This window comes from Grammomys surdaster, unplaced genomic scaffold, assembly GCF_004785775.1.
Source record: "Grammomys surdaster isolate TR1022 unplaced genomic scaffold, NIH_TR_1.0 577, whole genome shotgun sequence".
Taxonomy (NCBI): domain Eukaryota; kingdom Metazoa; phylum Chordata; class Mammalia; order Rodentia; family Muridae; genus Grammomys; species Grammomys surdaster.
Window position 1 is genome coordinate 429,242 of NW_021604996.1, and position 19,435 is coordinate 448,676.

Genomic DNA, 19,435 nt, shown 5'->3' on the forward strand with positions numbered 1-19,435 from the left:
GTGAGCTGTCTAGTGTGAGTTCGCCAAACTCCAGTCCCCTACACAGGAGCAAAATGCTCTGAATCGCTCGGCCATCGCTCTAGCTCTGAAGGCGTTAAAAGAATTCCCGTACCATATCACTGGTGACAGGTATACTTAACATGGCTTTCCTGCAACCAAGGAGCCATTTTCCAGAGGCAAAGCTGGCATGGATGAAGGGGTAATACTGTAGTTGTATTGTAATGTGGGTGGCAGCAGCTTGTACGTCTTTTTCCACTAAAGGAGCCAGGTGGGTGAACCTAGGTGTCCAAGAAGTGGTTTTATGTGTCACCAACACTAATTCATCCTCTGTGGGGAATCAACCCCTGACCACAGATGGAGGAAGGTCATGAGACTCAGCCAGAGTATGCCCAGGTTCTGATAGCAGATGGCACCCAGTCAGAAAGCCCCAGAGGCTCACAGGGAAGATGCTATGACATGACATCTACCCTGAGTCTGTGCTTCCTCTTTCTAGTCTCTTGATGGCCAGCGCCTTTTCATGGCCAGCATATTACCTCTTCATTTCCCGGATCATGGAAATTGAACCTTGGCATTGAATCTGAAAAGCCCAAGCTCACTTAGGTGTTCTCCTCCATTCTCTTCCAGTTTTATAAGTCTATATTTTACGTTAGAGCTAGAGACCAAGTCCACTTGATATTTGTGAAGAATGTGATGTCTGTATTCACTGATTTCTTTTTTATAGATTTTATTTGAGGGGAGTCACATGCATGCTATAACATGCCACAGCATGCCCATGGAGGTCAGAGGGCAACCTGTAAGATTCAGTTCTTTCCTGCCATCATGTGAATCCTGGGACTAGAACTCAGGATTTTGGGTGTGGTGACAAGTGCCTCCACTCAACCGCCCTAGGTTAGCTTTAGTATGAGAAGATCCAGATGTCCTGGCATCACTGTTACAGAGGTGATACTTTCTCTATCCCATCATTCTTGTGCCTTTGGCAAAGGCCAGTTGACTGTGCGTGTCTGCTTCTGGGCTGTCTGGCTCGCTGTGCCTGTCCTTCCACCAATGCTGATTGCTGCTGACTTAGAGTAAGGCTTGCAAGCAGGACATTTTATTCTCTGTCAGGCTGTGTTATAACCCTGAGGACAGAAGCCTTGGAGGGCCCGGGTGAGGTTGTCAACAGTGTTTGTTTCTTGTTCACTGGATGCTGCTGAGGGTCTCTTCCTTTCTGCTCTGCTGAGGATATCCCTGTCACTCACATAAGTTTTCACTTTCTACCTCAAGTTCTAGAGACGGGTCACTGTAAACTTAGGAGCAGAGCAAACAGGGCAGCTTTTCCCTTTGACTATTTCATTGACATGTCCAGGGTCTAGTCCACAACTCAGCCCTGCTAGGCTCCCAGCTGTGCTGAGTCCTTTTTGTCAGTATCAGGACCGAACTCAGTGACATCACATCTAGGCAACCCTACATCGTTGCCAAGGCAACTGCCATACACTCCCAGAATCCACCTGGCTACCTCACCTTTACCTGGGAAAAGGCTACATCACCGCCCATATAAATAGGCAGAACTCCCTGACCTAGCTCTCTTTTCTCTGCCATCTTCCTCTATCTCTCTTCCCCACCTTTGCCCTTTGCCCTGAATAACTACCCCTCCTTGGAACCGTTTGGTCTGGTGTTGTCTGTTCTAAGCTGCGCACTGAAGTCTAACACTTTTCCACTCCCAAGACCATGCTGACAACCTCTCTGGCTATTGGGAAAGAAGCAGAGGTGAGACCCCAGCCTTGAGACTAATCCACACACACACCTTTTCCTGGAGCCTCCATCCAGAGGAGGCAGGCCACCCTTGCAACTGTCCTTTGTCTTCAAAGTACAGTCAAGTGCTATATAACATTTTGGCTGATAATGGATTACAAATATGACAGAGCTTACTACTCTGTGATGTCAGAGTATGATACATTGCTTGCGTATTCATGGCGGTGCTGGTGGCAAACTTTACCATACTCCATGCTACTCCATGCCGAAAACATAGAAAGGACTATGTACGAGTAACCCTTGACACATTTGTTACTTTTCACTGTCTATGACATAATACCCGACAGAAAAAAAAAGCTACTGATGGGAAGAAGGAGCTGTTCTGGCTCACTCTCTCAGAGCCTGCTATCCGTCATGATGAGAAGGTGTGGCAGAGTGGCTCCCATCTGAGCAGAGCGGGCATAGGGGTTCATGATGGCACCATCTGAGATCACACCTACAACCTTTGCTGCCTTCAACACAGGGGCTTGCTCTTGTGCAGGCTTCACCCTTTCTTTGGCTTCTGCCAACAGATATTTCATGCTCCTAGAATCTCAAGCATCCTAGAGGTTCCTTAAAACTCAGGCTTCACTTTAAAGCCATGTGTACAGTCCACTCAGAGATCCAAGCAGGGAATCTGATCCTGCTACATGTGGCCTGATTTCACAGGCTTCTTTCTGGAACTTTGATTCACAATTCTGGCACTTGGCATTGCCTGTAAAATTGGCACCATGTGAGTTATACCAAGCTTTGCTGCCAGCTCAGGGCCCTGCTTTGATCACAACTGCAGTAGCTTGCAGATGCTTACACACTCGAATCGTGGAGAATACTTCTTTTGTTTGAGCCAGGTATCCTAAAGATTTCATATCCTTGACATTCTCTTTTCAAAGGAAAGTCTTTAAATGAGTTTGCATTTTTTTCACACTGAAGGTCTCACCAGCAAAGCACCTTTCCTGCTGTCACGGTATAAACTGCACATGTTCTCTTTGACAATTACAGGCCCTTGGCTTACACCCACCTTGTCTGCAGCTTTGAATGCACTCATGCTCTTCCTCTTTCCCAAGCTGCACATTTCCCACATCTTTTTGCTCTACTTTTTCCAAATTATCTCTGCAAATCTAGCTAGAAGCAGCAAGTAATAACCATGCTGCAGCCTGGATGTGATACCATTTTTGAAATATTTTCAACCAATTTTGAAAATTTTGTTGAAAATCATTACTTTTGAAATCAGCTTCACCCAAATTGTCTGGACACAGACAGAATGCAGCCAAATTCTTTGCCAGAGTATAACAGAAATGGCCTGTGTTTCTATTCCTGGTAGAGTCCTTGTTCCCGTCCGAACCCGGAGCATCGTCTTTACTGTCACATTTCTATCTAAACTCCTACCCAAATGGCCCGTTGAGCTCTCCGCGCTCCTCTCCCTCACATCTCTAAGCTCTTCCACACGCCTTCCCTTCCCCATTTGCAAAGGCCTGTGGACTTCATGGTTGGTTCATCACGACAACAGCCTACTTCTTGGCTCTGGTTTTCTGTCTTAGCCACTTTTCTGGTTGCTATGACAAAATGCCTCACAAAAACAACATAAGGAAAAAGAGATTCATTTTGATTCACAGCATCAGCATACTCTAGTTTATCGTGGTAGAGAAGACCTGGCAGCATAGCTCCTGACCACGGACGGTGACAGGAACTGTGGCCCCCACGTGGGTGACCAGACCAGGAAACAGAGGATTCAGATTAGAGCCACAACCTTCTAAGTGATCTTTTGCACTCCCTCAGCTAAGCTCCATGCCCCAAAGGTTTGACAATCTCCCCAAATAACAGCACTGGCTAGGAGCCAAGTTTCAAACCTATAAGCCTAGGTGGGACATTGTCAATTTAAGACACAGCTCCTGTTAGTAAGGACAATGAACTAACAATGATAATATGTGATGTCTTAGGTCTGGTTGTTGTTGTTGTTATCTTTGTGATAAAATACCCACAGGGTCAACATAAGGGAGAAAAGGCTTGTTCTAGACCACAGTTCACGGTGCAGCCCGTCCCGGCAGGCAAATCAAGGCAGCAGGAGCTTGAGTCAGCGGATTACTTTGCATCCACGGTCAGAAGACAGCAATGAAACAGTCACATGGGTGCTGCTCTCCACTCCTTCTTCCATTTATACTGTCCAGCATCCCATTCCAGGCACGCTTGACGCCCGCAGTGGGAAAGTCTTGCTACGGCAATCAGTATAATCAAGATAACTCCCCAGAGGCATGCTTAAAGGCCCATCTCCTCTGTGGTTTGAAACTTAGTCAACAATACCAGCCAATGTTGGCATTCCGTCTAGGCTCTGCCCCACAGTTACCTGGCAATAGCCAGGTGTGCTTCACTCACTATAAAAGGGGCTGCTTGCCCCATCCTCCCTCTCTCTCTCTCTCTCTCTCCCTCTCTCTCCCTTACTCTCTTCCCCCCCTCTCCATTCCCCTCCTCCCTCTCTCTCCACACACTCATGGTTGGCCTTTACTCCTCTTCTCTCTCTCTCTCTCTCTCTCTCTCTCTCTCTCTCTCTCTCTGCCCCTCAACTCCCCTCCCCATTCCCTGAATAATCTCTATTCTACACTATTCTGTGTGGCTACTCCCTCTGCAGGAACAGATGCCTCAGCATGGGCCTGCAGAAACACTCCCTTCCCACACACCTGACTGCAAATCCACCAAACACATTCCTTCTCTCCTTATCTTTTTATCAAACACAACAGTCATCACCATTGATAACAAGTATGCCATGTCACATGGTCACGACTTGAAAAGACATGTTTATCACTTCTCTTGATGGAGTCATTTTCTCTTGTCTTTGGTTTACTCTCATATTTTTTTGTTCCTCATAGTCCTAGGAGCAATGCATATGTATGTGTACACACACACACACACACCCTTGGTACATAATACATAATAGGCTGCACCATCTGGTCTAGATTTATATAAGCATGTACCAATGTTCACATAATGATAAAATCACCTAATGATGCGTTGCTCAGCCATTAATAAATTCATTTCCTAAATCTCCATCAATTAAGCAATATATTGCTACATATTGCTTAGTGATGGATATATAGGTAAAGTCAGAAATAAAAGCAGGTAACTATTAGCACAAAAGTCAAGACGTTTATCCAGCAATTGTTAGAGTGAATAGTGGGGCTGGGAACAGAAGGGCATGATAAACCTTTTAGTACCTGTAACACTTATTGTATTAGCTTGGGAAGTCACAGATGTTTGTTTTATTGTAATAAGAGTTGTTTTTATTTAAATTATCTGAATGCTTATAGACCCTTTTTTATTGTTTTATTGATGAGGGGGAAATAACAAAAGGACATTTCTCCATGGTCTCCAAATAAGGCTCGGGAGTTACTATAATTGTCTAACCTGGCCCACCAGCTCAGTGGGAAAAGGATGCTATACTTCTATTGACCAGGATTCATTCACTCCCACTCTTCCTGTAGTTTCCATGACTAGCCAGTACAAAGAAGTGATTTCTGGAAGCAAAGAAGCAATGGTGGGGTGGGGTTTGGTATGGGGCTGGGGGCTGGAGAGATGGCTCAGGGATTAAAAGCACTCAGAGCTCTTGCAGAGGATCTGGGGTTTTTGTGGGCCACATGATAGGGGACCTGACACACTCTGACTTCCATGGACACCAGGCACATGGTGCATATAGATAATTCAGGTAAACACTCAGACATATAAATTAATAATAATAATAACAGCAACAACAACAACAACAACAATAGCAGCACAGTGATTAGAGCCAAATGTGATGGTGCACGCCTTTAATCTCAGCATTCATGAAGCAGAGGTCAGGGAACCTCTGTACGTTCAGGTCCAGCCTGGTCTACATTTCGAGTTCAAGAATAGCCAGAGCTGCATGGTGGGACACCCTGTCTCAACCTAAAATTTAAAAAGCATTGTCACTGAGAAAAAGAAACATCAGCCCTTTGCTATAGTTTGGGGGATCCGTTCAGTGAGACAGCTCTTCAAAGTAAAGTTTAGGAAATAACTGTCACCGTGACTGAGGATGGACAATGGAGTAGGGAGAAGCCAGCTCATCCCTCTCTGGAGGACTCTATTTTCAGCTACCAATCTACTGCGAGGCTTGGTACTCTCCGCTTGCAACAACAGATTGCCTGCAAGTGCCCCGAGCTCCAAACCCACTGCTTCTAGACGTGTGGAAGCAGCAGGATCTGTCAGCGGGAGCAGGGGGCCATCTGGAGCCCCAGATAAGTCAGCCCAGCATCCCTCTCCCAGACAGTGCTGTCACCAGCCCCCTGCGGATGAAGCCAGGTGAATTCTCAACCTGGGAAAGCCTCAAGCCTGAGAGAAGCCACAGCATCCTTCAGGCTACAGAGAATAGGCAGGAGTCCCTCTGGTGGAACGAGACATGCCTCAATCCCAGTTTCTGCCAAAGCAGAAGATGGGGACCCTAGAGGCTAGCTAGACAAGATCAGAAAAGCTAGAAATGAGATGGCATGGTCAAACCCCGTATAGAGTGGCTTCCTCTAGCCAACCACAATGTTCCTATGCCAGGGGAGGGTCAGGTTAGACACTGGAGTCTCTCCCTCAGCTGAATCCAGCAGGTCACGGCTCAAGGGCATCCTCAATGCTGGAAGGCTAGGCTATACTGAGGATTCCTCATGTTGGGGTGGTCCTTCCTCAGCTCCCAGACTCTGTGCCCTGCTGAATATTTAAGCCACGACTGTCCTCAACTCAACATTTATCAAGTCCCACTTCACAGGATCAAGGACAAAAGCTTGGTCCAGAGTTGGGAGCCCAAAGATCCAGGGAAGTCCACGAGTGTTCCACTGGTAACCTTGTCTACTCGTGTTAAGGCCTGTGTTTGTTGCTGTGAAGTGAGAGACCGTCTAATTAAAGAACATCATCCTTTAAGGTTTAACTGACTGTGTAACTTTAATTTTTTTCAAACCTTACTTTTAATGATGGTTTTTAAACACTCTAACTTCTCTTGTAGCTCACCACCCACCAGAGGTAGTGGGAAAGAAAGGATACAGTGTCGGGGGTGGACCTGTTTTGAAGGGTGTTTTGAAGCAACTCCCTTCTGTGTTGTCTGAAAATCAGCAGTTCAGTTCACAGGTCAGCAGTGGCAGCTACATTCACTCCCAAACACTTTAAGGATACACCAGTAGTCTAGTTCGGTAGATGTAACGGGTAATTTTTTGAAAAAGCCGTGGGGTGGGCTCGCTATCTAAATGGTGGGGTGGCTCTGCTTAGCTCCAGCCACCATGTTCCACACTAGAAGAGGCCAGAAGCCAAGCGCACCACAGCCAGGCTCACAAGACACCAATGTGGTGGCTGGCTCTGCCACAATGCCCGCTGTGCCGGAGGTACCCGGTAGAATGATGACTCTTAATGCTTAAAGATTATCTAAAGGATTTATATATTTAGGAATGTGCAATTAACAAGATGCCCACACAATTAGAGTTGTTACCCAATATCTAACCTTTTGATTGAAGTTGCTACCCAGGACAGCTTTCGACCCATCCATGGTTCTCCATGGCTGTCCCCTCTCCTCCTTTCTCCTCCCCTTCCGCTCCTTCTCTCCTCCCAACTCCTCACTCCGCCTACCTTTCATACTGCCCAATCACAGAGCTCCACTGCATATACAATGTAGCAGTAGCAGGAAATTATCCTGCTACAGGTAGAGTCAGGATAGCAAACACAAATCAGCAGTGTTGGCACTACTTAGCAGAGACAGCCAGGCCTCTGTCTTGGCTACAGTCAGCAGGAGGGATTAGGAGGAATGCCAGAAGTCCTCAGCTGTGCTTCTCTCAGGTGAAGTGAACATCGGCAAAGACAGGAGACCCACAAACATTGTACAGATAGCTCTATAAGCAAGCCAAGTTCAGCCTCAGCCATTGGCTGTCAAGTCCTATTTATACCCTCCAAATGTTATGTGTCCTCCACGGGTCTTGTCTCAGCATGTGTGTCTGTCTTAGTTGACATCACTGTGTCAAACAGTCCGAATCCACAGAAGCGAGAAACTGTAGCACACCACAGAAGTTTCTTGTTTCTCTCTACGGAGTCTCAACAAATGCAGCTCAACTACACACAGTAAGGTGAACCAGTACATGTGTGTTGTTAGCAAGGAATCTTTTATCACGTGTCTTTTTATGTGCTTGTCTTAGCAGAACATCCTTTTACCTGTGTCTGCTTTAGCTAAACGTTCCTTTACAAGTCTGCCTTAGTCTTCACCTGTGTCCTCTTCAGCTAAATGTCCCTTTGTGTGCTTGTCCCAGCAAAACACCATCCAACTGAATTTCCAAAGAACCTTCAAGTTTCCACTTCATGACTGAGAAACAGACTTTGTTTCTTACTGAAACCTCTGGAGGTCAGAACCTGTCCCAAGTAAGCAGAGCAAGTTCTTTATCCAGACCCTTGGAAAGAGCCCTGTGTTCAATATCCCAGACCCTAAGGACACAGGTTGTTCCTTGTTGCTGAAGAAACATTCCAGCAGATTAGCAACTTTACCAATGCCCTGAGCTGGCTGAGACCCTTAGACACCTACCCCGAGACACCTGTCCCGAGAGAAACCTGGGGACTCATACCTCTTCCAAGAGCTTCCAAAAACCCTGAGGAGAAAGAAGTACAACGGAAGGGAACCAATGCTGCAGACATTTGAGAGGATGTCATGGTGCCATGCCCAATTATATGCCAAGAAATCGAATAGGCTAGGTAAAATGAATGGAAATTCCTAGAAACACAAAAGTTATGGCATCCAAATTACAAAGAAATGAAGATTTGAGAAAGCCCTAAGACTAGATAGGAGATCAGGTTAGTAATCAAAGCCCTGAGACTAGTTAAGAGATCAGTTAGCCATCAACAGAGAAAAGTGTAAGACTTGGTGGCTTCTGTTAAGTGTGTGAAGAGTTAATAGAAATCATTTCAAACTCTTACCAATAATTCAAAGCAAAGTTAGGGATGCTTCCTAATTCATACTATATGACAAGCATTTGGTCTGATCCAGGGACCCTACTGAGAGACCAGACCAACTCTTGGGTTCAGACTAACAAGTTAGTTAACTAACAAGCCTGCACCCAGCACTAGTTCCAGGTTACTCTCAAACAAGCCTGCCCCTGACACTTCACTCCCTAATGATAACCCATCAAGTGGAAAGCAGAAGTTAAGTTTATGGTTTGGCTCCCAGCGCCAGCCAATTATTTTAAAGGATGACAAAATTCCATACTAGCCCCCAATCAGATGTGTGCCAGGGTAGAAACCCCCTTGCTTGTTTGCTTGCCTCCATAACTGCTTGCTTGAACCTGGGCTTGGGGCTTCACCCTCCGATCCTGCTGTTTCAGGGTCAGCTGTGGGCCCGAGCTCAAGCTTGAATAAAAAAGACCCTAGTGTGATCTCATCAGAATCGACTCCTTGGTGGTCTTTCGAGGTTTGCGAACGCTTAACAGGCACAACAACTACAATAAAGGAAAACTCAAGGGCAATACTTCTTCAGAGACACTGATGCAAAAGTCCTTAACAGCAGCAGCAACAACAAAACTATCAAACCAAATTTAGCAACACATTAAACAGGATTATACAAGAGAGCTAAGTAGAACCTATTGGTGGAATCCAAGGATGGTTCAACCGAAACTTGATGTAATACACATTCACAGGAAAACACAGATACACATGCACAGTCATTTCAATACAGAACAAGAATTGGCAAAGTTGAACACTGTTCATGACAAAAATTACTCAACACGCCTGGGAGCAGTGACTGTAACACAGTGAAATCCACATGACAGTAGATGACTGACAGCTTTTCCACTAGGGTGATAAACAAGGGGACTTACCAGGACAAGCCACAGAATGGACTTAGCAGTGTAAGGCTTTATTGCTGTAGTTAATTAATGGCTCTAATCACCCAGGAAGTGGTGCGTCTTCCTCACCACCCACCACACCACCACAATGTTCTAGGTTCCCAAATGAAAGACACACATGCAGCCTTATATTTAATATGCCTTAAGCACCTCAATGGCTGGGCCACTCCTACGCTTCCATGTTGCTAATGCCTCCCCTCTGATACTCTTGAGTCATTACTTACTAAAATCTATATTCCATCTTTGCTACCCTAGACCCAATTGGGGGGTGGGGGGAGGCTGGAGCCACTCTTCCCTGGCTCTTACATGATTGGTATGTTCTCTCTTCTGTAGCTCTCAAGCTTGGATCTTATTCCTTTCTCTGCATGATAATTCTCCTTTCTCCCCTGGTCTCTTTGCCCAAGAATCCTGAATTCCCGCCTCTGTCTCCCTGCCCAGACATTGGCAGCTGGCAACTTTATTTTACCAATCAGAACCAACTTGGGGCAGGGACTCTTAGCGTCTTACTTATGAATTCTCATGCACTTTGGGAAACCCAGATAACATAATACAAGCATTAGACCAAATCTACAACAAGGCTTGGCCTGGCCTGGCCACTTCAGTTAGGAGCCATATTACAGCTGATGCATATGCCTTTCTTTCCAGAGCCTCTTTCTGTGGTTATTTTTTTTTGTGGGGGGAGGGGACTATATTGCCAAGAATTTTATTGGTGTGAAAGGACACTGGGATATGAATAGCTTGGCATACAAAACCAAATCTTGGTTCAGTTCAAAAGCACTGACACCCCTTCACCCCAGCAGTATCCAAACGGTTGCCCCAAAATACCTGCCAGACCTATTGGACAGGACTCATCTATTTTGTGGTCTGTGATGGTTAGTGCTGATTGCCAAAGAGCTCCAGGCTCACTTATGAAGAATTAATTACCTTGATTAGGTTAGCCTCCAGCCATGCCCGTGAGGTGTTATTTTGACTAGGTGAAGGTGGGAACACTTACTCCAGAAGGAACCGGCACCACCCCAAGCTCTGGCTCTTGATCGCATAAAAAGGAAAAAGCTGGGCTGAGCACCAGCCTTTATTACTCTCTGCGTTGTCACTATGGGTGCAATGTGACTGGGTGCCTCTAGCTCCAACCTCCGTGACTTCTCTGCCCATGACCAAATTAGCCCTTTCTCCCATAAGCTGTGTTTGTCAGGGGATTTTATCACAGCAATGATCCTAGTAACTTATACAGGGTCTCACTCTAGTTTGGATCTTGCTGCTCCTCCAGAAGCCCATGCATGAAAGCTGGGTGAAAAGCGGGGGACCTTTAAGAGGTGTAACGCAGTGAAAGCTATTCAGTTCATGGAGGCCATGCCCTCGAAGGGGACTGTGGCAGCTGAGCGCTTGTCCTTCTTCTCTTTCACTTATGAGCTATGAGGCGAGTGAGTTTATTTACTACTAAGCGACCTATCATGGTGGCCTCCACTGGCCAAAAACAATGAGACCAGCCGGTCACTGACCAAAAAGAAGCTTCAGAACAGAAAGATGAAATAAACTGTTCATCTTGATACATCTTGATACATACTATCTTAGGAATTTGTTACAGCACTATGAAGCCTGCTGATGCATACCACCAAAAAGGCCAAGAGAGAAGTTTAGACAGGTAGAGGGAGGAAAGGAGGGAAGCAAGGAGAGTGCAGGGACCCCTGGAGTCCAAAAGAGGGCATAGAATTCCTTCCAGCTGGAGTTACAGGAGAAGGATACATTCTTAACTGCTGACCCATCTCCCCAGACCAGCTTTTGTCTTTTTGTAACTGGCTTCTGCCCCTAACTCAAAGTCCTCAGTGTTTCTCCATGCTGTACGACATATTGGAATGTTCTCTTCCTTTAAGGAAGAATAATATTTCATCATATATATCTAGTATTTCTTGTTTATGTATTCATTCACTGATGGACATTTAGGCTGTTTCACCACTGGCTTTACGAAATTACTCCTGGACATACAACAGTGAATAAGATGGTCTTAAAAATTAAAACAAAAGATTTTAAGCATAAAATGAAACAAACCCTGTTGCAGAAAGACTTCTGAGATGTATTGTTAATGAAAAGAACCCAGAATGGGACAGTGTGGGGGCTATGCTATTTTGTGGGTAATAAAGAAACAGGAAAATAAATGTTTATATTGCATTTGTGTGAAGAAACTATACGGCGATAGATAAGAAACTGATCCGAGAGTCATCCATACTTACAGGAAAGGGCATGAGTGCATGGCCTGGAGCCTCAGCGTGCTTCTTGGAAAGACATGTTTTCACACACGAATGCTTGATGTGTCCATCACCCTGTGCTCTCCCTCATCTTCCACTCTGTCACTTAGGACCCGCCACCTGGCCTCAGTCAACCTAAGCACACTTTTTCATAATCACCCGCCTTCCCCTTGTTGGTCCCATGACAGGCATGCTTTTCCACAGGCTCATTCCTGCCCTCAGTTCTCAGGTTAGTGACCTTCCCAAGCTCCTACTTGGCAGCCTGTCCCCTCTCAGGTCATCCTTGTAGGACACTCCTTCAGCTCATAGCATGAGCTAGGGATCTAGCCACCCACCCCCAAGGACCCAGCATCAAGTGCCCAGTGCTAAGCTAGGCCTAGGGGTGTTCTGTTTCCCTGATTGACTTGTGCAACATCCCTCCGTGATTCTCCCACGACCTGCAGACTGTTCCCACGACCTGCAGACTGTTGCCCCACCCCACATAGAGTTTCAGTGTCACCTCCACGCTGTCACTGGCCCATCTGGGAGAAAATTGGACTGGAATCCAGGATGGGCTACAGGGTGAAGAGAGTAGCAGACATTACATGGAAGAGGGGAACATTGGAGCTCACATAGTTTGGCATGTAAAGTAAGAACCAGGTGCTGAGCCACAGGCATGAGACAGAGCTAGCACCTGCTGTCTCTAGAGATAGCTACCCTCTCCACTGAGAATCTTCAGGACCCCCACCCCCACCATCTTCATCTGCATCGGCTTCCCCGCACAGATGGACAAGAGGTGGTTTGTGAAAATTTCATTTTCAGGACTGAAAATTGAATGTAGGGAGGTAAAAATAAAGCTGCGACTATTGCCAGGGTCAGGACTGTCCAGGCTGCCGTCCACAGGGACTGACCAAGCACTCGCTAATTCTGTAACCCCATCCCAGCACTTCTCACAGCACAGACGGTGGACAGCCCTCTGGAGAGTTCCCCCTCAGTCCTAGTTCAGAGTCTCTGGGGGACAGAGAAAGAAATCCAAAGCCAGAGTCTTTCAGGGGGTGAGCCTATAAGATTCTGTGTTTGAGAAAACAGGGTGACCTGACTGTCTAGGCTGGAACTGTTTCAACACCCACAGACCTCCAAGCATGTGTGGAAGAACTGGGAGCAAGCACAGGCTCCCTGTAAAAATGTGCGCGCGCCCTCTGCTGGCCAGGCCACTGAAGTGCTCAGCACTGGTCTAGAGGAGGCCTGCATAGAGAGGACACTAATGCAGAGGGTCCTTAGCTACACCAGCAACTGACAGAAGCCCCCAGGCCTACAACATGGCTCACAGTGAAAATCTACTGATGTCCCCAGGGGTCAGACATGGCTTTGGAGTAGAGAGATGCTGGGCAGAAGCAGGGATAGCCCCACTGAAGAGCTACTCAGTAGGCTAATGCAGGAGGACCATAAGTTCAAGGCCTGCCTAGACTACAGAGAACATACAAAGCCAACTTGGGCAACTTAGCAAGATACTGTCTCTAAATGAAAAGTAGCAAAGCAAGCTGGAGATGATAGTTCAGTGGTAGAGTCCTCAGGTAGTGCGCACAGGAGGTCAATCCCAGCTGTCTCCCTCCAAAAAGCGTGTGCTTACTTTCCTAGCTCCTCACGGTGTCAAGATGAACTCACCAGTGTTGAGCCTCCCCAAAGTCCAGTCAATAGGACCTCATGGGGAACAATAGCTTCCAAGTGTCAAGGAAGAGCTGGGATTGCTTCTGAACCCCTAATCTGAGTCACGATCATCCCTGAGCCTATTTTTGTGGCCAGTACCTGGGGAAAGATGGTGGCTATTAAGAACTTGGACAAACAACTTTCCTGTGCTTGGTAGCTCACCCCTAGAGTCCAGGCAATGGAAGAATCTGAAACAGGGGGATTGTTGTGAGTTGCAGTCCAGCCTGAATTATGAAGATAGAGAGAAGCGGAAGGATAACCAACTATTAAGGATGTGTTTTCCGGAGAAACACATGGTAAAGAAGAGATGGTTCACGGGGAAAGACTTGGGGAGGCTATAAGAAAATGGGGGTGGCCAGGCAGTGGTGGTGCACACCTTTAATCCCAGCACTTGGGAGGCAGAGGCAGGCAAATTTCTGAGTTCGCGGCCAGCCTGGTCTACCGAGTGAGTTCCAGGACACCCAGGGCTACACAGAGAAACCCTGTCTCAAAAAGAAAGAAAGAAAGAAAGAAAGAAAGAAAGAAAGAAAGAAAGAAAGAAAGAAAGAGAAAAAAGAAAAAAGAAAAAAAGAAAATGGGGGTGGGAGTTGGGCTATAAAGTGGGGGGCACTGGCAGCCTCTCACGATGTACTCGCTGAACTTAAGTGTGGACAGTGAGAGGCACAGTTCTCCAGACTGGAACCCAGAGAATCAGTGGGCCCCAGCTCAGGTTGCCCCCCCAACTGTTTCTTACCATTGCAGGCAGGCATGCCCCGGACACTGACTGCCTCGGACATGGTCACCCCAGGCAGCCTCAGCCCGCCTCCTACAGAATCCACAGAAGGCGAGCAGGCTGGGCAGCCCCTCCTGGACGGAGCTCCATCCTCAGCCTCTTTGGAGACCCTAATTCAGCACCTTGTGCCCACAGCCGATTACTATCCCGAGGTAGGTGAGCCACCAGGCAGTGGGGAAGGGGCAGGAGAGCATGGCGCAGGTGACAGGGCTGGAAATGGGCTCGTGTGTCTGGGGAGTGGGGGCAGGCTGGTGACACACCCTCTGTGCTCTGATGACTTTGTGTGGTATCCTCACCAGAAAGCCTACATCTTCACCTTCCTGCTGAGCTCTCGTCTCTTCATCGAGCCCCGAGAGCTCCTGGCTCGGGTGTGCCACCTGTGCATAGAGCAGCAACAGCTGGACAAGCCGGTGCTGGACAAGGTGAGGACCTAGGCAGGCCAGGGCCCTCTGAGTGCATCTGTATCCCCTGGGTCTGACCTCACGATGTCAGCTTGGGGGAGGCAGTGGTTGCTCCATCCTCTGGAAAGGAAGCCTATTAAGCCACTGACTTACCTGAGGCCCAGGACCTGCAAGAATAGTTACCCTTACCCCTGTGCCATTCTCCAAAGTCCTGTGAGATCTATTAAAGCCAGACCTGAGTCCCCGGAACCTAGTCTGTAGGGCCCTTACCACCTGTAGCATGGGATAGCCCCATGCCTCTGCAGGATTTCTTTTCAGTTAGATTTTATTTCTGTGTGAACATGACTTCTCTATGTCATGCCTCCTCAGGCCCTTCCTACTCTCCCTGTCTGATCCTGTAACTTACAACTTTCTATATCTATGTCAGTCAGGCTGGGTACATAAACCCAGCTTCAACTGGCCCAAGCGAAGCGACATGGCTAACTCATGTGCCTGCCCAGCATTGGGTACTTCTCTTTGAGGAGTCCAAATCACCCAATAGGACATGGGTTTTCATATTCGGATGCTCACCCCCTGGTTTCATCTGGGACCACAGGCCTCACCTTGTACTGGCTGATTCTCCTGCACAGTAATAGGTGGCCTCCTTTGTCAGGGTGACCTTCTAACCTCTGAATCACATGGAAAGACCTTAAAAGGTAAAAGGTTGAGATTTGATTGACCTAGCTTAGGTCACATGTTCATCTGTGTACAGGTATTACATGTGATGCCTTAGAATCCTGGGATCTGATTGGCCAGTACTCATATAGTTCCAGCCCTGAGTCAATTAGCTGGGCCTGTTTCTCTGGGAAAAGAGATGGGGAGCCCCATGGGAAAACTAAGGTAGCCTGACGCTAGCAAAGAGAGAGACCAGGGATGCTGTCGGTGGTAGAAATGAGATGGACCCGGCCTCAAAATATGTGTCTGCCTCACTTCAGTCCCCTGTGTGAGCAGAGTCATGGAATCTCCCCTCCCATTCTCTACTTTGTTGTTCTCTTCCTGCTGCAGGCCACAGATAGCCTGAGGCTTGCCACAACTACTGCCAGGGACCACGGTATAACCCAGAAGGGCAGAGCCTGCTCAGAGAGAGGCTCACTACAGCCCACCAAATGGCCCCTGCTTCTGCTTGCCTTGCAGGCCCGAGTCCGGAAGTTTGGTGCCAAATTGCTCCAGTTGTTAGCGGAGTGGACTGAGACCTTCCCACGGGACTTTGAAGAGGAGTCCACCATTGGACACCTGACAGACGTGGTTGGCCGCATCTCCCCATGTGACGAGGTGAGCCGGACAGGGTAGAAGTCACTTCCCCTTCCTGTACCTTCCCACCCAGGACCTGAGCCTGTTACCAGCTTCCTCTGTGCTCTTCTCTCCCCAGACTGCATAGTATAAACCTTCAATGGGCCCTCTGGAGCCCACGGAGGAGCCAGGCCCCGCATGGCTGAGAGGGAATCCAGGGCCCTGTTTAAAACAGGCCACTATCTCTACCTCTCCCTTTTGTCTTGGCAATGGTAATAGGTAGCGAATAAGACCCAACCATGGGCTCAGATGGACTGGTGGCAGCAGTGGCTCTGTAACCCACTAAGCCACCTGCAAAGGTCCCTTCCAGGGGCCTACAGAGGCCTCCCTCCCACAGGCCTGCTCACCATGTAGAGAAGAGATGGCATTCAGTGTTCATGGCCAAGGATCTATAATTTGGGACAGGAGGAGGGCTCCACAGATGAACCCCAAGAGTAGCTGAGAGAGCAAGTTCCCTAACTGCCTGCCACTCCTCTGCCAACTCTCAGGCTAGCTCCTTGGCACATATGGAGTAGAGATGTCTCTAGGAGTAATATTTACCACAGGCTAACACTCTTAGGGGTCTATTGTGGGCTAAAGGCCAAGACTCTTGGGATATATGGATATCTCAATAAATCCAGCTAAGCGAATGGCATCTCTCTTTAGAAATAGTGTCTCTAGGACTGACATGGCTCAGCAGTTAAAGGAAGAAGGGCCCGAGTTCAGTTCTCAGCATCCACACTAGCATCACACCTTCCCTGTGACTCAAGCTCCAGGGCACTGATGCCCTAGTCTGGCCTCTGAAATGTACACACCTGCACACAGATGAACACGTATGAATCTAATTTGATTTTTAATTTAAAAAATTTAAAGGAGAAATAGAGTCTCTGAGAGATGATGGGTTTCTCATTGTAAGTAGAAGGTGCCCCTAAGGAACCTCTTGTCCCTGCCCCAGCTCAGGGCACAGTCCAAGGCAGGCTGTCCTTCTGAGCTCCATGTTAACAGGGTTTGTCCTTGCCCTGTTCACCAAGTGCACCCCGCATGCCCAGAGCTGGGCTGGGTTCTTGTAACAAAGATGGCATTTCCTGCCCCATGTGGCATCATTCTAACTGGGGTCCTGTGAGGAAGGCAGCATTGCCAGGATCTGAGGCAGGAGAGTGAGGCTGGTCCAGAGCCTGGTTCAAAGCCAGGCTTGAGGACAGGATGGTTCTCACTGGAGACAGTAAGAGGCCAATCCTCCAGGGCTGGGTCTGACCTGTGCCTGTCCTTCCTCCTTTTCCTTCCTTCCCTGGTTTGCCTGAACTTCTCTGCCCCAATGCCCAGAAGCAGCTGGTACATTTTAGCCAGAGATATTCTACCTGAAGCATTTTCTCATCCCCAACCTGTAACCCACAGCCTTCTCCCCAGCTGGTCTTCACTTCAGCCCCAACTACCACATGTCCATGTAGGAGCTTTTTCAGGATGGGACAGGTCCCAGGATATTTGCTGGTACCTGGCCTTGTCCACAGAGGCACCACACACACACACACACACACATTCAAAACACACATACAAACACATACACGCACCACATACACACACCACACACATTCAAAGCACACACAAAAACCACACTCAACACACACCATACACCACACACACACACATACCACATACACACACACACACACACAAAACACATACACACACTCAAAACACACACAACACACACACACACACACACACACACACAGGAGCCCAAGAACCTGCAGCTGGGGTTGAGTTTGGGATGTGGGACTTCAGGCCTAAATGCCTTCTCCCCCTACCCCTAGACCTACGGGAACAGGATGCACCAGCTCCTGCAGACTCTGCACCAGAAATTGGCATCACTTGGCCAGGGACCAGAAGGCCTGGTGGGGGCCGACAAGCCCATCTCCTACAGGACCAAGCCCCCAGCCTCCATCCACAGGGAGCTCCTAGGTGTTTGCAGTGACCCCTACACACTGGCCCAGCAACTGACCCATGTGGAGCTGGTGAGTGGGACCCAGGGAAGGAGCCACTGGTCATAGCAAACATTGCCCCCATCCTGTCTTTCCTGATCTCAGCATAGCCCAGGGACCCAGGCCCAGTGGACCCCTGCAGAAGACTCTAGAGCAGTCCCTCAGGATTCTTAGGCCTGGGACAGGAGGTCTGCAGGTGCCAGCTAAGGGCCTAGGCTGAGGACAGAGGAACGGGGTTCAAACTCTCATTCTGATGCCATTCACTGTGTGGTCTTCCCAGACCTAAGGAACTTGCCATTTGAGTCCCACACACGTGGGACTGGAAGTAGGGGAGGCTGCTCTCCAGTTTTCCAGAGTAGCAGCTGAACCCTCTTTCATGTTGGTAAAGGGAATGAGCTGACCTCACCCCAAGCACATGGGGTTCTGTGTAGATACAGAGGCTAAAGGACCCCCAGAGAGAGATAATGGAGGGAAATTGGCACCTCCCTGCCACACTTGCACCCCTGACTGTTCCCTTGATGGCTTCCAGGACGTGCCTCGTTCCCAGCTCCCAGCGTGTGCCCCTCCCTCTGTTCTGACTCTTCTCCCCTCCCCATGCAGGAGCGACTAAGGCACATTGGGCCCGAGGAGTTTGTCCAGGCTTTTGTGAACAAGGACCCTCTGGCGGGCACAAAGGTAAAGGTTCTTGGGAGAGCTGAGACTATAATGGCCTCCACCCAGTGTCGGCCACGAAACGGGGAGATCTCATGGACATCATCTGGGAAAGCCTTGATGCTGCCCAGAGCGAAACAGAGGGGCCATGGACACTCCACCCAGCCTTTCCAGCTCAGCTGTCCAGCACTGAGTCCCAGAGAGACCAGGGGATTGGGTAGACATACCCCGCCAGATCACTCACTGAGCTAGGGTGGAGGGAGAGTCAGGAAGCCCACTGTCACCTTGTGTCGAGAGAGAGTACAGGGTGCACCTTGCCTGGTGGGACCTGGGGAATCCTCCTTGTGCGTTTCGGCAGGCGCTGGTGTCCTCTAGCGGCCACCGTAGGAAGTGCTGGCTGGTGCTCGTTGGCTTGAAAAGATTGGGAGGGTTGAGCCACACTAGCATTTAGAGCTAGTTCTTTCCTCCTAGGGTCCCCCAGCTATAGGAATAGGGCATCTAACCAACCGGCTAGATCCAGTCAGAACTGGAAGCATCCATTATTTATATCCCTGCCTTTTAAAAAGGAGCGCAAATTAATGCTGTAGTGGTAATTGCTCTCCCTTCTTTTTTTTTTTTTTTTTTTCCCTCTGAGCTAGCTAGACAGAAAACAAAGCTGCCCATGCTTTGGTAAAGATCACAGGACTTTACTAGGTGGATGAACAATGGCATCCACTCTGCAGATGCGCTTCCTCAGGCTAGGAGCTGGAGCTCACGGGCAGAATCC

At 48.3% G+C, this 19,435-nt stretch overlaps 1 protein-coding gene across 1 annotated transcript in view; it reads left to right on the plus strand.

The window, feature by feature from the left end:
* Positions 1 to 19,435, plus strand: part of Rasgef1c (RasGEF domain family member 1C) — a gene marked incomplete at its 3' end in the record, with an annotated part of 72,319 nt that overhangs the window by 35,695 nt on the left and 17,189 nt on the right. Inside the window, exons 2-6 of the mRNA XM_028781900.1 lie at positions 14,300 to 14,482; positions 14,630 to 14,752; positions 15,905 to 16,042; positions 17,851 to 18,051; positions 18,619 to 18,693. Coding sequence (XP_028637733.1) covers positions 14,306 to 14,482; positions 14,630 to 14,752; positions 15,905 to 16,042; positions 17,851 to 18,051; positions 18,619 to 18,693 — 714 coding nt within the window. The remainder of the gene's footprint in view (positions 1 to 14,299; positions 14,483 to 14,629; positions 14,753 to 15,904; positions 16,043 to 17,850; positions 18,052 to 18,618; positions 18,694 to 19,435) is intronic.